Source organism: Scleropages formosus, chromosome 3 (genome assembly GCF_900964775.1).
Source record: "Scleropages formosus chromosome 3, fSclFor1.1, whole genome shotgun sequence".
NCBI classification, from domain to species: Eukaryota; Metazoa; Chordata; class Actinopteri; order Osteoglossiformes; family Osteoglossidae; genus Scleropages; species Scleropages formosus.
In genome coordinates, this window is record NC_041808.1 from 36589158 (window position 1) to 36610298 (window position 21141).

Here is a 21141-nt window from a genome sequence, read left to right on the forward strand (position 1 = left end):
TCATGGACAGGATATCAAGGCGCAGTCGAGGCCAGGAGGGCATTCTGTGTGGGAGTCAGAAGGTGACGTCTCTGCTTTTTGTGGATGATGATGTCCTTTTGGCACCGTCACATGGTTGCCTCCAACACACATTGGAATGGTTTGCAGCCGAGCATGAAGCGGTTGGGACGAGGATCAGCACCTCAAAGTCTGAGTCCATGGTTCTCTCACAGAAAAGGATGGCATGCCCCCTTCAGGTAAGGGGAGAGAATTTGCCCCAGGTGGAGGAGTTCAAGTATCTTGGGGTCTTGTTCACGAGTGAGGGGAGAAGGGAGCGTGAGATTGGCTGCAGACTGGGAGCAGTAATCCGGTCGCTGTACCGGACTGTAGTGGTGAAGGGGGAGCTGAGCCATAAGGCGAAGCTCTCCATTTACCGGTCGATCTATGTCCCTACCCTCACCTATGGTCATAAACTTTGGGTAATGACCGAAAGAATAAGATCGTGGATACAAGCGGCTGAAATGAGTTTTCTCTGCAGGGTGCTGGGACTCACTCTCAGTGATGGGGGGGGGGGGGGGGGGGAAGTTCGGACATCAGGGAGGAACTCGGAAAAGAGCCGCTCCTTATCAGATGCCCGAACCACCTCAACTGGCTCCTCTCAATGTGGAGGAGCCAGCTGAGGTGGTTCGGGCATCTGATAAGGATGCCCCCAGGGCGCCTCCCTTTGGAGGTATACCGGGCACGGCCAACTGCGACGAGGTCCCTAGGTTGGCCCAGGACCCGCTGGAGGAATTATATCTCACAGTTGGCCTGGGAACGGGTGGGGATCCCCCAGGTTGAGCTGGAGGAAGTTGCAGGGGACAGGGGCGGCTGGGCCTCTCTGCTGTCCCTACTGCCACCGCGATGTCCCTATTAGGACAAGCAGGACAGAAAATGGATGGATGGATGCATTAACATTTCTTTTATTAAAGTATGACAAGTACATGCAGTTGGTTGTTAAAAGTAAACACATTTATTGCAGTTTTCAAAAATTATTTCTGTAATCTTTTTGCTTACCATTCAGCTATTTGGCATTTTGTTGTGCTGGGCAGCTTGTATTGCAAACTAGGAGGAGTGAACCACTTGGGGTATTTCTAGGTGGAAATCCTTGGGCACAACCAACTTGACAGGGGTGTTTTACTGTGTAATGGGATAAATGTTTTTATATATTGAACAATAGGGGGACACACACACACACACACACACACACACACACACACACACACACACACACACACACACACACACACACACACACACACACACACACACACACACACACACTTACTTTCTGATTTACCCATTTGTACAACTGGTATTTTCACCAGAGCAGTTCAGGGCAAACAACTCACTCAAGGCTACAAAAACTGGGATTTGAACCTGTGACCTTTGGATTCAAAGGCAGCAGCTTTAAACAATAGGGACATTTATACCAAATGTTTTGTATGGAGGGGGGTGCGGTGGCGCAGTGGGTTGGACCACAGTCCTGTTCTCCGGTGGGTCTGGGGTTCGAATCCCGCTTGGGGTGCCTTGCGGTGGACTGGCGTCCCGTCGTGGGTGTGTCCCCTTCCCCCTCTGGCCTTATGCCCTGTGTTACTGGGTAGGCTCCGTGACCCCGTATGGGACAAGCGGTTCTGAAAATGTGTGTGTGTTTTGTATGGTTTATATGTTTTTGTATTTATGTTGTTGGGTGTTATTTTTGGGGAATATGTACTTTGGAATTAGTTGTTGAGGCTGGTATGGTGTAGCCAGAAGGGCGGAGTTACTGGTATAAAGTTTGTATTAGGTCACTAGCTAGAGAGACTCGTGCAGACAGGCACTCACACAGAGAACAGGAGAGCTGTGTATTGCTGTTGGTGCAAGGGGTTTCCGCCCATGGCTCATAGGCTTTATTTTCTTATGTAACTCACTGTTTATTTTTGTATTTTGTTTGGGTTAAAGTGTTTTTGAAGATCATCTTTTTAAGTAAAGAAAAATAAACATTTTTGGTCCAGCTACTTCGGTTCTCCACTGTTGCCTCCATCCATCATCCATACCTTCACATACAGGTTTCAAAATTACTCTCTTCTCTGAGCCAGAATCTAATACAAATAAAACAAAATGAGACACACAATGGAATCAGAATAATTGTACATATTATGAAAAGAATCTAACGGGCATTCTTGGGACATCCAGTTTCAACAGAGTGTAGAAACGAGGTAACATATTTCAAAACACATTTTGTCAGCAATCACCATGAGAAAAAGAACTGAGAGAAAAGAGATAAATAAAAAGAACTGAGAGAAAAGAGATAAATGATTGCCCATCCCTACTAGTCATGTAATGGACACATAAATAAATCTGCACATTGATATCTACAAGAACTGATCACTTTGTACACCCCACCCAGACTGCTCTGTTCTTCCACCTCTTTCTACTTGGTGGTCTCACACACAAGAGGTCCAAAATCAAAAGCACAAAGATTGTTCTGGCTCTAATGCGGTGGAATCACCTCTCTCTTCCAATCAGAACTGCTGCATCTCTCAGCCTTCAAGAAGATTCTCAAAACTCACCTCTTTCAGACTCACTTCAACCCTGATCTCCTATGTGCTCCATAAACATGTACTACATTATCAGTTTAAAAAAAAGATATTCATGGTAAGTGACAAATTGATTGTATTCAAGAATCATGTGTCTACATCCAGATCTCTCCTTCTGTTGGTATAATGCTCTGTGGTATTGTTTTCTGAGATGTACATTGCTTTGGAGAAAAGTGTCTACTAAATGATTAAATGTGTATGAGATACAGGAACGCAATTGCATCTTTTCCACACATTTTCGGAAAATTATGAGAAAGAAGGGGAAAAAAATCTGAGGATTACAGCTGTACAACATTAGTACCTTGTCATCTTTGGGTCATAAAGACTCTGAGTCATCCAATGCTCATATGGTTTTTGGAAGGGTTACCAGAAGAAAGTTCTTGCTGACAAACAAGGAACAACTTGTACCTGGAATTTGCCATACACTTTGGAAATTTCAGTGTAACCAGGTGCTATGATCAGACAGTTCTCAAAGCATCTGTAGGGCTGGCATCAGAAGAGGGATGGACATAGCAAAAACAAGTTACGCATACTGTTTCATAAAGAGGTGGATCACTGATATTGTGAAACTGTTTTGTAACCAGCAGCTCTAGATCCCTTATTGACATCAGTGGTATAATGAACTCCACAAAGCATCTGTAGCATGGTGGCACAGTGAGTAGCACAGTGAGTAACACTAATGTCTCACAGTGCCTGGGTGGTACAAGAGGCTGTGGGTTTGATCCCTGCTCTGTCTGTGTGGAACTTGCATGTTCTCCCCATGTCTGTGTGGGTTTCCTTCCACAGTCCAAAGACATGCTGTTTGGGTTCACCTATAGGGTGTGAGTGACAGAAAGAGTGTGTTCCACTGATACATGGATGAGTGACCCATTGCAAGTAGTGTATCTAGCAGTGTAAATCACCTTGGCGAATAAGGTGTGTGTACTGATAACACTACATAGAGTTCAGTGGAAGTTGCTTTGGAGAAAAGTGTCTGATAAGTAAATGTGAATGAATCTGCATATGTTAGTTGGAAACCTGGCTTCCACTGTCAGGAACTGGTGACTTGGATGCAGGTGGACCTCTAACACAACAATGACTTCAAAATTGATAAAAAATGGTTGCCAGAGAACTAAATCCATGGTTTAGCAATGGCCTCAGAGCCAACAGATTGAAATGCCATTATGCAAACATAACATTTGTATCAAGTCCACTTCACCCTGACTCTAACACCACAGGAGGATATTACAGTATCAAATCACTCACCCCCAGAGAAGTTCCAACCCTGTCTCAAACTTCAAAGGAGCAATGTTAAGGAAGGATAAACTGGTCATCTCCTGGAGACCCAAACTCCCAGCTGTCTATGTTGATAATAGTGTAATCTCAGTAGTGCAAACAAACAAATGAAGCATCATTAGAAGATTTAAAAGTTTGTTTATCTACAGAGTTGCGTCACAGAAATCAAAACTAAATGTGAAGCAACATGAACCTCAAAGAATACCCATCTGCTGCAACAACACAGTTTCAGCTGTGAGCAAAGTTGCTATTTCACAATTCCATAAATAAATAAATAATTCCCCTAGTCTCCTCCGTGAACCGCCACCTTACCGTGGTGGAGGGGTTTGAGTGCCTGAATGAGTCCAGGAGCTATGTTGTCTGGGGCTACATGCCCCTGGTAGGGTCTCCCATGGCAGACAGGTCCTGGATGACAGACGAGACAAAGCGCGGTTCAAAAACCCCTTATGAAGGAAAAATCAAGGCTTTCGTTTACCCCGCCCGGTATGGGGTCACCGGGGCCCCACCCTGGAGCCAGGCCTGGGGGGGGGGGGCTCGCATGCGAGTGCCTGGTGGCCAGGTCTATGCCCACGGGGCCTGGCCGGGCTCAGCCCAAAGCCATGACGTGGAACCGCTCTTCAGTGTACTCACCACCTGCCGGAGAAACCGTAAGGGGCCAGTGCATTGTGATTTGGGCGGTGGTCGGGGCCGAGTGCCCGGCCGACCCAAACCTCGGGTGCCAACTCTTGTTTTTGGGACTTGGAATGTCACCTCACTGGCGGGGAAGGAGCCAGAGCTGGTGCGGGAAGTTGAGAGATACCGTCTAGATATAGTCGGGCTCACTTCCACTCACAGCTTGGGTTCTGGAACCACTCTCCTCGATCGGGGGTGGACTCTCCACTATTCTGGCGTTGCCCAAGGTGAGAGGCGGCGGGCGGGTGTGGGCTTATTAATAGCCCCCCAGTTCAGCCGCCATGTGTTGGAGTCTACCCCGGTGAATGAGAGGGTCGTGTCCCTGCGCCTTCGGGTCAGGGAACGGTCTCTCACTGTCGTTTGTGCTTATGCGCCTAGCGGCAGTGTAGAGTACCCGGCCTTTTTAGAGTCCCTGGGGGGTGTGCTGGAAAGCGCTCTCCCTGGGGACTCTGTCGCTCTACTGGGGGACTTGAACGCCCACGTGGGCAGCGACAGTGATACCTGGAGGGGCGTGATTGGGAGGAACGGCCTCCCTGATCTGAACCCGAGCGGTGAGTTGTTATTGGATTTCTGTGCTAGTCGCGGTTTATCCATAACGAACACCATGTTCATGCATAAGGGTGTCCATCAGTGCACTTGGCACCAGGACACCCTAGGTCGGAGGTCGATGATCGACTTTGTAGTCGTTTCTTCTGACCTTCGGCCATATGTCTTGGACACTCGGGTGAAGAGAGGGGCTGAGCTGTCAACTGATCACCACCTGGTGGTGAGTTGGATTCGATGGCAGGGGAAAAAGCTGGACAGACCTGGCAGGCCCAAACGCATAGTGAGGGTCTGTTGGGAACGTTTGGCGGAGGCCCCTGTCAGAGAGGTCTTCAACTCCCACCTCCGACAGAGCTTCAACCAGGTCCCGAGGGAGGTGGGGGACATTGAGTCTGAATGGACTATGTTCCGCGCCTCCATTGTCGGGGCGGCGGTTCGGAGCTGCGGCCATAAGGTCTCCGGCGCCTGTCGCGGCGGCAATCCCCGAACACGGTGGTGGACACCGGAGGTAAGGGATGCCGTCAAGCTGAAGAAGGAGTTCTATCGGGCCTGGCTGGCTCATGGGACTCCTGAAGCAGCTGACAGGTACCGACGGGCCAAACGGAGTGCGGCTCTGGCAGTCGCCGCGGCAAAAACTCGGGCTTGGGAGGAGTTCGGTGAGGCCATGGAGGAAGACTTTCGGTCGGCCTCAAAGAGATTCTGGCAAACCGTCCGGCGACTCAGAGGGGGGAAGCGGTGTTCCATGAACACTGTTTACAGTGGAAGTGATGCGCTGCTGACCTCAGCTGAGGATGTCCTCGGGCGGTGGAAGGAGTACTTTGAGGATCTCCTCAATCCCTCCGACACGCCTTCCGTAGAGGAAGCTGAGGCTGGGCACTTGGAGGGGGACTCGTCCATTACCCTGGCTGAAGTTGCTGAGGTAGTCAAAAAACTCCTCGGTGGCAAGGCTCCGGGGGTGGATGAGATCCGCTCCGAGTTTCTCAAGTCTTTGGATGTTGTGGGGCTGTCTTGGCTGACACGCCTCTGCAGCATTGCGTGGAGTTCGGGAACGGTGCCTCTGGACTGGCAGACCGGGGTGATGGTCCCTCTTTTTAAGAAGGGGGACCGGAGATTGTGTTCCAACTACAGGGGGATCACACTCCTTAGCCTCCCTGGGAAAGTCTATGCCAGGGTACTGGAAAGGAGAATCCGACCGATAGTCAAACCTCGGATTCAGGAGGAGCAATGCGGTTTTCGCCCTGGCCGTGGAACACTGGACCAGCTCTATACCCTCACTAGGGTGCTGGAGGGTTCGTGGGAGTTTGCCCAACCAGTCCATATGTGTTTTGTGGACCTGGAGAAGGCATTCGACCGTGTCCCTCGTGGCATCCTGTGGGGGATACTTCGGGATTATGGGGTTCGGGGCTCGTTGCTACGGGCTGTTCGTTCCCTGTATGACCGGAGCAGGAGCTTGGTTCGCATTGCCGGCAGTAAGTCAGACCTGTTCCCGGTGCATGTTGGACTCCGCCAGGGCTGCCCTTTGTCACCGATTCTGTTCATTATCTTTATGGACAGAATTTCTAGGCGCAGTCAGGGAACGGAGGGTGTCTGTTTTGGTGGCCGCGAGATCTCGTCTCTGCTTTTTGCGGACGATGTGGTCCTGTTGGCTTCATCAAGTCAAGACTTGCAGCGTGCACTGGGGAGGTTTGCAGCCGAGTGCGAAGCGGCGGGGATGAGAATCAGCACCTCCAAATCCGAGGCCATGGTTCTCAGTCGGAAAAAGGTGGATTGCTCCCTCCGGGTTAGGGGGGAGCTCCTTCCTCAAGCAGAGGAGTTTAAGTATCTCGGGGTCTTGTTCACGAGTGAGGGAAAAATGGAGCGGCAGGTTGACAGACAGATCGGTGCGGTGTCCGCAGTAATGCGGTCATTGTACCGGTCTGTTGTGGTGAAGAGGGAGCTGAGTCGTAAGGCGAAGCTTTCAATTTACCGGTCGATCTACGTTCCTACCCTCACCTATGGTCATGAACTCTGGATCATGACCGAAAGAATGAGATCGCGGATACAAGCGGCAGAAATGAGTTTCCTCCGCAGAGTGGCTGGGCGCACCCTTAGGGATAGGGTGAGGAGCTCAGTCACCCGGGAGGAGCTCGGAGTAGAGCCGCTGCTCCTCCGCATCGAGAGGAGCCAGTTGAGGTGGCTCGGGCATCTGTTCCGGATGCCTCCTGGACGCCTCCCTGGGGAGGTGTTCCGGGCTTGTCCCACTGGGAGGAGGCCTCGGGGCAGACCCAGGACACGTTGGAGAGACTATGTCTCCCGGCTGGCCTGGGAACGCCTTGGGGATCCCCCAGAGGAACTGGAGGAGGTGTGCGGGGAGAGGGAAGTCTGGAGGACTCTGCTCGGACTGCTGCCCCCGCGACCCGGCCCCGGATAAAGCGGAGGAAGATGGATGGATGGAATTCCCCTAGTTACAAGTGTGGCTGTCTTATTTTACTTGCTTACCAGAGACTTTTATCTAAAATTACTTTTAAATTAAATTATTAAATTAAATTATTAATGTTTCCATTTGTAGATACAAGACAGATACTAAAATCTTATAATTCAAAAGGTAGCATATGGTGTTTTTTTTTTTTTTTTAAATCACCCTAGCATAGTGGTTAGAGCTACTGCCTTTTGGATCCAAAGACCACAGGTTTGATTCCCACCTCTGGCTCTAGTACCTTTGAGCAACGTATTTACCCTAAATTGCCTCAGTAAAATCACCTACCAGGTAAGTTACTTTGGAAAAAACCATCAGCTAAATTAATAAATGGATGTAATGAGGCTTCACTTGGCCCCAATAACTTGAATGTATTCACCTACTTGTAATGTGACAGTCACACACACAGTCTGAAACTGCTCGTCCTAAGCAGGGCCACAGCAAACCAGAGCCTAACCTGGCAACACAGGGTGCAAGGCTGGAGATGTAGGGGACACACCCAGGATGGGATGGCATTCTGTCGCAAGGCACCCCAAACAGGACTCAAACCCCAGACTCGCCAGAGTGGGACCCAGGCAAAGCCCGGTGGGCCAGAACGCCCCTTGCATGTGATAGTCAGTCAAGTATAAAAGGAGCAAACAACATAGGCAAGATTGTGGATACTTAATCAACCTTCTGTTGCTTTGCTTGTGATATCTTAGTGATTATTGTTTTTTCACCAGTTTCCCAAGTCCCATTCCTTGTATGTTTCTCATCCAGTTCTGAGTTCCTGTCTTGTCTGTGCCAGTCTGCTGCACTGTTGTGCAGTTCCCATGTTCCAGTCCTGTTTCATTTACAGTTTTTGTACAAATACCCAGAGCAAGTTTGTTCCATGTTCATTGTATCGCCCCTGCATTCATTCCTAATTTGCCCTGTGCACTTGTAAATACACTTTGCATTTGAAATCACCATACTTTATGTCCTTGTCTGGATGTTACAGTAATACACATCAGTGTCATGTCCAGATGTTACACAAAATCTAAAGTCAATCCTCGTTACTTTAAACTGAAGTGGGGGTACTAAGTGAAACTCCTTGTAAAAGTTAAATTCTTGTAAGTGAAATAGGCAGATCTCAGGATATGACTTTCACTGTAGCACATTTGTCTTTACTGTCAGCTTCAAAACAAAGGCACTAGGGTTTTCTGTTTCTATAAAACCCATGGATCTCCAAGAATGATCCATTCTGAAAGAGACTTATAGGATGGGAATAAGTAGTGATGGGGAAAGAAGAACTCGACTGATCTTAACAGGCAGCAGGAGACAACACCTTTTCTCATTTGTGATTTTATAGTTGTCACGTTCTCCGCATCTGGCACATCTGCGACACCTGCCGTTCCCTGATGGGAACGACTATAAAGAGGGAAGCCGAGGAAGCCCAGATGCGGAACCTTGTTTTGCCTCGTTTCCCTGCGAACCGTATTACTGAGAGACCCATTCCGACTTCGACCCTTTGCCTGTTTCTTCCTGACCACGTTCTTTGCCTAGCCCTTTCTACGACGTTTGCTGATCGCCTGACCCTCGCCTGCCCCTCGACTACGATTATGGATTCTGATTCGGCTTCCGTGCACGTCGATCCGAACACTCTGCACTTGAGTCCGTCCACGCTACGCGCAACCGTGACAATAGTGTGTTTCTCCGTCACTCAGATTTGGGCCAAATTCAATTACGAGTCAGAAAAATGTTGGGCCTATCTGACTGATTACTCTTCAAAATCAGTTGCCAGGAGGCATTAAGGCTGAAGACCTTTTGGCCTTTGCTTAGAAGCAATCAAGTCATTTAGGAGTCTAATACTACTTTTGTATAGGGAAGAACCCCACACAGTTAAATTTGAAATGGAAATGTTTATTAGGCCATCCATAAAAAAAAAAAAAAAAAAACATTATACTTCAATGTTCAAAATATTTTAAAAGCAGGTACACTGAAACAAATGTCACGCACACACTGACTGAAACCGCCTGTCCTAAGCGGGGTCGCGGTGAGCCAGAGCCTAACCACGGCAACACAGGGCACAAGGCTGGAGGGAGAGGGGACACACCCAGGACACGGAAACAAATATCAACACATTGAAATCTTATTTCAATAGGAAACTGGGCTTACTTCAACTGCTTTTATCCTGACATTCTTTTCAAGGCTTCCCATGCCACGTCACGTTCTTCTTTAGGTTGGTCGCTAAATTACCCTCATTTGGTTTAACTTCTACTTTTGTCATTTGATTTTCTACACATTGACTTACAACTTAAGAGTATACCAGAGCTCAAGAGTCGTACAGCCACAGAGATTTACTGGTTTACTGCATTGCAGTTGTTTACCTTACAATTTTTTCAGGACCATCTCTGCATTTGGGTTACAGAATCGCAGACAGCCATTAGAAATTTTTGTTGACATGCATATGGCATCACTTAGACTCAGTGTGCGGAAACATCCAAGGAAATAGATTGGTTTATCATTTACATTTACATTTATTAATTTAGCAGACGCTTTTGTCCAAAGCGACGTACATCTCAGCAAAAGTACAATTTATGTATTACATTAAGAGAAGGAGACATAGCTGCAGACATGAAAGGCTCAGGCAAACCTAGTTTGTTCCCCACCACTTGCTGCACCGAGGTTCATCAGTGTTGAGATTTTTGCCTGGATAACATGTAGACCTCTAAGTCCCAGTTGCCCCACTGTTTGTGACACATTTCTTGGGGATGTTGCTTATACTCTGTATTGAAACACTTTTTAAAAGGATTACATATTTAATTACGACGGGGGCGCGGTGGTGCAGTGGGTTGAACCGGGTCCTGCTCTCCAGTGGGTCTGGGGTTTGAGTCCCGCTTGGGATGCCTTGTGATGGACTGGCGTCCCGTCCTGGGTGTGTCCCCTCCCCCTCTGGCCTTACGCCCTGTGTTACCGGGTAGGCTCCGGTTCCCCGCGACCCCGTATGGGACAAGCGGTTCAGAAAATGTGTGTGTGTATTTAATTATTTTTTATATATAAGACAATGGAGCTGTGGTTGTGACATGGCCAACTGAACAATTCTTTATTAAGTTAATCAAAAAAAAATAAAACCTACCAGACCATGAAGTGAGGTCACATACAACAAAACCATGAAGTACCAAAAGGGCCCTTTGGAATATAAATCTCTGTTTTTATTCCTGATTTTATAATACTTCTAAAAAAATCTGAAGATGTTGACATTAAAGTTGGTAGACAAACATACATACACACACACTCTCTCAAGGGTCATTTTAGGCTCTTGTTCATGGAACAAAAAGTAAATCCTCATAAAATAGGGTAAAGGAATTTAAATTCATACAAAATCATCTAAATATTCATCTAAAGCGGATTATAACATTTATCAGTCCCAATTATCAAATAGCGTTGTTGCTGGGTGTAACATTGACCTTCTACATACATCAGGAAAAAATAAGAGAAATGGTAAACTACAGAGTAACTTCCACAAAATGCACAGAAAACCACAATATGTGCACAAAGCAGGCTGTGTTTCAGGCCTCATTTGGCCAGTTTCACAGGAATCTCAGTCTGCCAGCATCTGCCTTAAATTACAACACATCGCCAAGCCTGAGGTGAGTCCTTATGAAATATTAACAGAAGTTAGGTCCCTCTTGTAAATGGGCTATGAATACTGTGGTCATTCTATCAGTTTATGGCAACATAGCCATCAGTACTACATGGATTACAAAGCACAAGATTGCACAAGCAGAACAATAGAGCGATCAGCATTTGGAACACAGATGGCTGAAACCCAGCAGGTTATTAAATGAAATGTGGGTGTAATTATCATAGCTGATAATACAGACCTCATTTTCCACAATGGACACTTGCATTACAAAAGGGTAAGATAAAAATAATTTTGTCAACTGATCTATACTACTGTTATTAATTTTTGTAAAAGTGTTCAATACAACATCTGTTGTGCATTATTTTTTTTTCCTTTGTCAAATCTAACTTCATGGTATATTAAGTAGATATTACTCTCTCAGGGGGTGCGTTGGCGCAGTGGGTTGGACTGCAGTCCTGCTCTCCGATGGGTCTGGGATTCGAGTCCCGCTTGGGGTGCCTTGCGGCGGACTGGCGTCCCGTCCTGGGTGTGTCCTCTCCCCCTCTGGCCTTACGCCCTGTGTTGCCGGGTAGGCTCCGGTTCCCCGTGACCCCGTAAGGGACGAGCGGTTCTGAAAATGTGTGTGTGTGTGTGTGTGTGTGTGTGTGTGTGTGTGTTAATCTCTCAATGTGTAGAGAGTATATATTGTCAGCAGGACTGGAAGTACTGGTACTCTAATAAAATCACACACACACACACACTGACTGAAGCCACTGGTCCCAAGCAGGGTTGCAGTGAACCAGAGCCTAGCCTGGCCAAGCCCACTGTGCTGCCACACTCCCTCCAATAAAATATTAAATGAAAAGCCATACTAAAACATGCAATGATTTACCACAACCACAAAGAAATGTTGTATCATTTCACAAACGCAATGTAAAACAGCAATACCCTTAAAAAATGAAGAAAAAACTAAAAATGACCCAAAAGAAGGTCAGCATGATAATGTTATTGGTAGATAACAGTGGTAAAACTGATACTAAAATCTGCAACCTGCAGTTATTGACAAAATGTATTTGTTTCATAAAACAGCAAGGCAGTAACTTTGTAGTGTGCAATGATTATGTATGCAATATGAAGAGACCAATCAATATTTAGCAACAGCTGATATCAAGAGGAGGAGGATACAGTGGCACAGCAGGTTTAGCTGTGGTCTGCTTTTTGGCAGGTCTGGGGTTCGAGTCCTGCTTGGGGTGCCTTGTGACGGACTGGTGTCCCATCCTGGGTGTGTCCCCTCCCCCTTCAGCCTTGCACCCTGTGTTGCTGAGTTAGGCTCCGGTTTGCCAGGACCCCCCTTGGGACAAGTGGTTTCAGAAAGTGTGTGTGTGATATCAATAGATCAATAGGTAATATACATTTGTGATTAATTTTAAGTTTCACTAGAAATTTCCCCAAAGGACTTAGAGGACAAAAACAGGAGAAGAAATATAACAAGATGACTACACTGCTCCAGGAGACCCAAAAATAAACATAGTGAACTCCCCCCACTTTCACATTACCAGTCAACACAGCCATGAAGGGCAACAGATTTCAAGAATGAAAAAAAATTACAGATTTTCTTATACAGCTCTGGAAATATGCAAGATGCTCAAATGCCCAAATCCTTCTTATGGGGATTTTCATTTCAATGTATATAAAACCAGGGGGTGCGGTGGTGCAGTGGGTTGGACCACAGTCCTGCTTTCCGGTGGGTCTGGGGTTCGAGTCCCGCTTGGGGTGCCTTGCGACGGACTGGCGTCCTGTCCTGGGTGTGTCCCCTCCCTCTCTGGCCTTACGCTCTGTGTTACCGGGTTGGCTCCGGTTCCCCGTGACCCCATATGGGACAAGCAGTTCTGAAAATGTGTGTGTGTGTGTGTGTGTGTGTGTGTGTGTGTGTGTATAAAACCACACAGATTGCTGCAGAGCACTATTCTGGCACCAAGTTCTGCATGACAGTGAAAACAGTGAACTGTCCACTATCATCAACATGCCTTGAATTTCAAGAAGCTACTGTATATGCCAGAAGTCTCTTTCTCTGCAGCTCTTAGTCAATTATTGACTGCCTAGATTTCATGAGAAACCCTGGTCCAACAAGGCAGACAAATGGAGCATCCTGCAAGAAAGACAATGGTACTTCCAATGTTCAATGGGACCAGACAGCAATGTCCTTTCACAGGAACCTATACAAATTTTTGTAGAAAATGTGCAATCACTTTACCATAGAACCTTGTGTTATCAAAAAAAAATTGCAGGTTATTCTCCATTCCTTTCTTAGCTTGATTGAAATACATTGTGCAGACAAGCCATGACCTAATGGATAACAATTCAAGCAGCATCCAAAACTGTAATAGAGTATATATATATAAATAATATAAATACAGGGGGGCGCAGTGGGTTGGACCACAGTCCTGCTCTCCGGTGGGTCTGGGGTTCGAGTCCCGCTTGGGGTGCCTTGCGACGGACCGGTGTCCCGTCCTGGGTGTGTCCCCTCCCCCTCCGGCCTTACGCCCTGTGTTGCCGGGTAGGCTCCGGTTCCCCCACGACCCCGGATGGGACAAGCGGTTCTGAAAATGTGTGTGTGTGTGTGTGTGTGTGTGTAATATAAATATAAAGGACATTGCTGCAGAGGAGACGTCTCAAAGTCCATCATTGTGCCTGCTAATCCACAAAAAATTGCGGCATACCCTAAAAGTCCTGTACAGCAAATGAAACTCAAATGACCACAGTAATCAAAACATATGGCCAATTAGTTGAAATGTAGAGGTTAAAGCAAAAACTGGCCTATACAAGCAACAAGGAGCTAAGCCTGAGACTTCTGTTTTATGGAATAATGTATATAATTCAGAATAAAAGAGACAGCATTGTTTAGAGGATGCAAAAACAGTGGAAACTGCAAGTTAAAACTGTCAGCAGACAGTCTGTCAAAAACTTTAGCGTATCCAATTATCCACTGCAGAAAAAAATTCTTTCAATTTTGAACTCTTTCTGGGTAACAGTATCTTAGTCAAACTGTTGTTGTACTGTTGAAGCTTTGACGTGTGATTTACGCTGTATGCTCGTTCTTTTTATTAAAAAATAATGAATACTTCTCATAAAAGTTAACTGTGAAAAGTTTGTTACTCAAAAGTTCCTAAGTCAGTGACCCAGAGAAATAACCTACCATCTCCAAAATGAAATGTAAGTCCTTCAAAAGATGTGGTTCAGTTTTCATTTTAGTAAATTGAGGAACATAATATTTAGGATAGGATAAAATTATTGATTACACAAAAGTTCACACAGAAGCTGTGTGAGCATGGCAACTAACACATATGTGCCACATAACTTTTAACAAAAGACAGTTAAACAAAATAATAATAAATAAATATCCAAAAATGACAAAAAAAAAAGCATTTAAAAGCTGCAGTCATAATAGCACAAAAGTATTAAAAAAAAAAAGAAAAAAAACTGTGTAACCAGTGCAATGACTCAAGGTACTCAATCACCTTGTTGAGGAACTAATAAGCATTTTGGAGGAGGTGTCTCTTTGCATACTGTCACGGAACAACATGGTAACTAAAGGAGCTCAGGGTGATCATTTCATGGAGGGGTTGCAAGCCAGTGTGAATAATGGACCATAACTTCCTTCATCCATTTACAGCTCTGGAAATGGATTACAAAATCTAAACCTTTTTTGCTAAAAAAACAAAAAAACACAACTCACCACCTGCAATAACAAAAGGCAGCTAGCACAGTTAATGTTGCCCTTCCAAATCTTTTTAGAAAAAGTAACAATGTGGCATTAAGAGCGCTTGCAAAACTGATGAGGCACCAGTGAGCAGATTCAGTATACAGATGCTCCTCTACTTACGATGGTTCGATTTACAATTTTTCGAGGTTCCAATGGTACGATAGCGATATGCATTTGGTATAATTTGGTACTTCAAATTTTGATCTGTTCCCGCACTTGCGATATGCGGTACAATGCTCTCTCCTGATGCTGGGCGATGGCAGCGAGCCGCAGCATCCACTCAACCATGTTCGCAGTCTCTGTAGCGATCACACAAATGAGTGTAAACACTACAAGTGTAAACAACCAATGCTGTGTTGAAAGTGCTTTTTATTTTGTGTTTTTGCATCCTTCCATGTCTGCTAAATGCCCATGTGTGTCTCCCGCTTAAATTTGCTCAGTTGTAGGCTATGGTAAATGTTCTGAGCACATTTAAGGTAGGCTAGGTAAATGCTAGGCTAGGCTATGATGTTCGGTAGGTGGCGGTACTGTATTCTTTTTTGACTTACGATTTTTCCTCTTAGGATGGGTTTATCAGAATGTAGCCCCACTGTTAGTCAAGGAGTGTCTGTACTGCAAAGACAAGTCTAAGGAGAAAAGTTATTGGCGCTGTGAACGAATGCTTTGTATGTGTATGTGGTGGGCATAAGCGCAGAAGTAGCTGGGATGGAACAACCCTGTAGGGCTGAGCAGAGAAGGTGGGACTCACCTGCAAACCAAAGTGGCGATGATAACACACCAGGCTGTGCAGCAACAGTCGGCATTGGGCTGTTCGTCACTCTTGCGCCGTCGGCAGCATAACCAGAAAGAGTAGAAGAGCAAGAAAAGGAGGTCCAGGGCTAGGCAGGCCAGTGCCACACCTCCCAGAAGCAAGAGGGACTGCAAAAGGAAGAGGGACAGGACTGTATATAACATCACAGATAACTTGTCTCCTTCAAGTAAAGAGAAGCGCTGGAAGAAACAAGAGCAAACTGCAAATCATGGTCTGTGTTTTTCATTATGTACATTCAATCTTTGGTGCAGAATACCATTATGCTACAGTACGAACCTTAATTTATGTACTGTTTGGTTAAGTAGATAACCTGACAAGAAACACCATAACGTAGAAAGCAAAATAATAATCAAGTATTCTTTTTAAAATGCAAATATAGTGTAATTTTCTTTAGGGCATACTTAGTTAAGGCTTCATTTATCAAGTGATTTTGGCATATGTATGTAGTTACAGGTCTATATTATACTATGAAATTCTTGCTTGTGTGTCTCCTGCACACTCTTAGTTATAAATACAAAACCAGGCAATAAATACACAGACAGTAACTAAAACACCAACAAACACAAATATGACACTGATACATTGTATATGACATGGTTTGGTTTATTTGTCGTTTAATACTGTACTTTTTACTGATAAAGAGTTTACTCTTAAATTTCACGCTGGACCTCCCAGCGAAGTCATGCTCTCCGAATTCAAGCCTCTGTGAGAAACTTAAATTTTTGACCTCCTGCTGTCACACAGAGCCACTGACACTCCTACAGATCATCTCCACCGCAACTCTCCACCTTCATCTCCAAGATCATCAGCTCCTTGCTCTCCTCTGGCTCCTTCCCATCTGCCTTCAAAAGTGCCCTCATTTCACCTCTGATAAAGAAACTCTCTCCGACTAGAGCGGTCTCCCTCTCCTCGGTCCTCAACCTGTCTGTAGCATTCAACATTGTCAACCACCGGATTCTACTCTCCTCTCTTGGACAGCTTGGCATCAAAGGAACAGCAGTAAAGTGGTGTGACTCCTACCTATCAGACATATCCTACCAAGTAATCTGGCGGGGCTTCCGTTCTTCTCCTCTGCCTCTCTCAACTGGTGTCTCACAGGGCTCAGTACTGGGTCATCTGCTCTTCTCAATCTACACTTTTGGCCCTGTCATTGCCTCCCATGGATTCAACTACCACTGCTATACTGATGATACCCAGCTCTTTCTCTCATTTCCACCTGGAGCATCAGACATTTCCTCGCGCATCACTGCCTTCCTGTTGGACATTTCTGCCTAGATGCCTAATCACCACTTACAACTCAACCTGTCCAAAGCTGGACAAGTCACTGATCTTGTGTACCTCAGCTAAGAGTCTAGGAGTGATGATTGACTCAGGTCTGCCTTTCTCTGAGCACAGAACAACAGACTCTATGCAACTAATTGTCCAGATTATGGTGATATCCCATCTGGACTACTGCAACTCTCCCCTGTCTGGCCTTCCTGCTACTGCCATCAAACCTCTACAGCTGATACAGAATGCTGCTACACGAGTTGTATTTGACTTGCTGAAGCATTCCCACGTATCTCCCCTCCTCGTCACTTTGCATTGGCTTCCCACAGCTGCCCGGATCAAATTCAAGATTCTGGTTATGTCCTATAGAAGTTTAAATGGAACTGCTGCCAGATATCTACAAAACCTGATCATCCACTAAACCCCAACCAGACTGCTACACTCCTCCACCTCTGCCCACTTGGTGGTCCCACTCACGAAAGGCCCAAAAGCAAAAGAACAAAGGTTCTCTGTTCTGGCTCAGATGTGGTGGAACAACCTCCCCTTCTCACTCTGAACTGCTGAATCTCTGTCCATATTTAAAAAAGGGTCTTAAAACTCACCTCTTCCAGGCTTACTTCACGTATGATCTCTTAAGATCATATGTGTAAATGTTCATGCACTACAACTTTGAGATCATACCTGTTGAACAATGGATAAACCTTCACGCAGCTACTCCAGTAATGTGATTAATTTAAATGCTATATAAGGAATGTGATTAGGAATCGTTGATATTCGGATAAAGTTTTATGCAGCTATTCATGTGATGTACATTGGTTCATTATGGCAGAAAGTAACAAACTAATGTGTCTGCATCTAAGTCTCTCTTTCTGCTAATGTAATGCACATATTGTATTTTCTATGAAATGTACATCGCCTTGGAGAAAAGCATCTGCTAAATGAATACGTGTAAATATAAATTTTACTTACGTGAGTCTCTGGGGGGGTAGGTGTAGGTAGGGATGTCTACTGGGGCATAGGGTTACAATTACATTTTTGTTTTACCAGGGTTACATTCTTCATTGCTAAATTATTTGTGTTTCCTTTCAAATGTTCAAATGTGCTTGAATTAAATCTTAATAATACACTTGAAATTTAATAGATATTTTTATCTATATTCCTAATTAGCATTGTTAACTAATAGCTGGTTTACATTTACAATTCTTCATTTAGCAGATACTTTTCTCCAAAGCGACTTCCAACAAACTCTATGTAGTGCTATCAGCCAACACCCCTTATTCACCAAGGTGACTTACACTGCTACAGTATATACACTACTTACAATGGGTCACTCATCCATACATCACTGGAGCACACTGTCTGTCACTCAAACACTTTGGGTGAACCTAAACAGCATGTCTTTGGACTGCAGGAGAAAACCCATGCAGACACTGGGAGAACATGCAAACTCCACACAGACTGAGTGGATATCAAATTCACATGCTCTCGCACCACCCAGGTGCTGTGAGACAACAGAGCTACTCACTGTGCCATCTTGCTGTCCATTATTGACAATGGCTTTGGACAATGCTGAACTATGGTACAGCATCATATTTTTTAATATGGTTATGTCACTGTGACCCAGTGTTGCTGCTGTTACCAAAAAAAAAATGTTTTAAAGTAATTTCTGAGAGTCTTTGGTGGCGGTCCAACATTCAAAGAGACAAAAACCCTCATGAGTTTGTTAAAAACATGTTCAGCTGAATTAATTAAATATAAATATCTTCGCTCAACATCATTCCCTAAGTATATCCCAAGTACACAGAAATAAATGGTAAATTCATGCTGGTAATCACATCTGTTCCCTAAGACTAATGAATAAAAACAATCTCTCCATCAGAGCGATACCACCATGCTAGGCATTCCATCGGGGGGGTGGGGGGTTTCGTGCTTCAGCATGAACACCATTCCAAATGTAGGTCACACATGATGAAACCCTTTCTCTGCTACATCCTAGAAAAGCAGGCATGGGAGAAGGAGTTGATGGTAGCATCTGAGCATGCACATCTAGATAATTAAATCTGATCTCTGTCTGGGCACTAAAATAGCACATTCCTCCAAGTCTTCCCAAAAACATGGAGAGAGCTGCTGCTGTGATTAAAAAGGAAAAGGCGATGGTCCTGATAACATAAGTCTGTACATTTGGTAATGGATAACATCTAATTTCTATGGACCACTGCCTTCTGCTACACGCTCAATGAGGTCACAATTGCACAGAAAGAATGGTGTTGCTACCGCAGTCTCTGTCAGAAAGGAAATTACCTCCATTACAGAATGACAGCATTGGGTTCTACTGATACCCACTGTCCTGTCTTTCTGAGAAGTTTTATAGAAAACTGGTCAAAAATAGAAAGTAACAATGTAAAAGCTGGGTGGGCCGGTTTTAATATTAATGTATTACACACTGTGAGACTGAAATACCATTAAATACCATTAAAAATTGTAAGAGGTAGCAAATTAGATAAAGGATACAACGTTTATATTGGGTGAAGCACAGTTTTTTTTTTTTTTTACAGTTTAGAATAAAACATTCTCAGTTAAGCAACACAAATGTTTTGGAATCTGTTATTATCCACCAATTACTAAAAGGTATTATGACTTTCAGAAATAACACAATACTGTCAAATACAAGGTTATTTTGGAAGCAGTAATTTCATAACTCCTGTTGGAGTACAATTTTATTATGATGAATAATCATATTTACTGTATCTTCTTGTTGATCATACACTATAATAATATGATAGCTGTTATGTAACACAGATTAGGCTCACTTATTCTTGCTTTTCTTATAAACATGTATATACATAGATTTTTTAACAAACCAGGATTTTCAGTGCTCTGCTGTATCTCAAACACTCCAGAATTAAAGCAAAGGGTTTGATGTTGACATTTCCATCAATGTATTATGCATAAGAAAGAAAAGGCACTGAAATGGCAAGATGCCTTTGGATCTCAAAGCAGAGGCGGGCAAGAAAAAGCATGCCAGCTGCTGACTAGTTACGACCACTTCTGAGATGGCCAGGGAAATCAGGGAAATTAGAGGTTCATGGAAATAAAATGGAATTTTGTCCCTTGATCTGACTCACTGAGAAGGAGCATTTAATGGGCCCTCCAGCTAGACTTCATAAAGAGTGACCCTACTGACTGACCTCAGCCCTAATGTGTAAAGCTGCAGCTGTAGGCCTTGGCTTTCCTCTTAATTCCATTGCAAATAGCATGCTGCTGCACTAGGTGTGAAAAACAGCCTTATGAAAATGGAACATAGGAGCAGAAATGGCCTCCAGAGGACTATGAGCCATTCACAAAAAATCGGTTTTACCAACTCAGTGTTACAGAACTACCATCATCTTAACTGAAGATCTATTTCCCACAGGAACTTAAAGAATAATAAAGTACAAATTAAAGTTAATGACAGTCCCATTCAGAATTTTTTTCTGATTGTTCAGCAACTTTAGACTGTGCACATAGCAATGAATTCAAGTAGCAAGTGAACATAATTCTCCACTGACCATAGCTACGTTTGTACAGTTTTGAAAACTAGAAAGAATTCTTTGCACCCCAGCAATTTTCTCTGTCATGCTTCAGTCTCCATCTTATGGAACTAAAATGCATTGGGCTCCGCAGAACAGTAGTCTGCTGAAGAAGACTAAATGTCTACTGTCTTCCACAAGACTGAAAATTTACCAGATAAAAACTTACTAAAAACTTGTCAGTCTTTTCTGTTTGCTGGGGGGGGCAAAGGCATAAAAAAAGAGGATTGTGAAAGATGACAGGTGGGGCATGCATGTACACATCTTAACCGGGGTGAACCAACTTTGGTGAAATGTAACATTCACTTTAGTCATTAGCATCTTTTACTCCGTAGTGATGGCGATTCATCTCTTAAACTAAAACCTAATGGGAACCATTCTTTGGAAGGTTGTGTTTCCAGGCACGTATAATGAATTAGTTGCAGAGAGCCAAATTCCTGCCAGGTTAACAAGTTACATGTCACCTGTCTCAAGGTTGTGGCTTGGACTGTCCCAAAGGAACCTCTTAGAATAAAAGACACTTTTTAATAACCTCTTTCAGCCTTGATATACAGTAGGCTTTCAAAGCAACTTGTATGCAAGCACTGCAGAGCCCTACAAA

General features: G+C 44.6%; 1 protein-coding gene across 1 annotated transcript in view; it reads right to left on the bottom strand.

The window, feature by feature from the left end:
• Positions 1-21141, bottom strand: part of ttyh3a (tweety family member 3a) — a 79704-nt gene that overhangs the window by 46974 nt on the left and 11589 nt on the right. The window contains exon 2 of the mRNA XM_018732755.2: positions 15640-15809. Within this exon, the coding sequence (XP_018588271.2) occupies positions 15640-15809 (170 nt within the window). The remainder of the gene's footprint in view (positions 1-15639; positions 15810-21141) is intronic.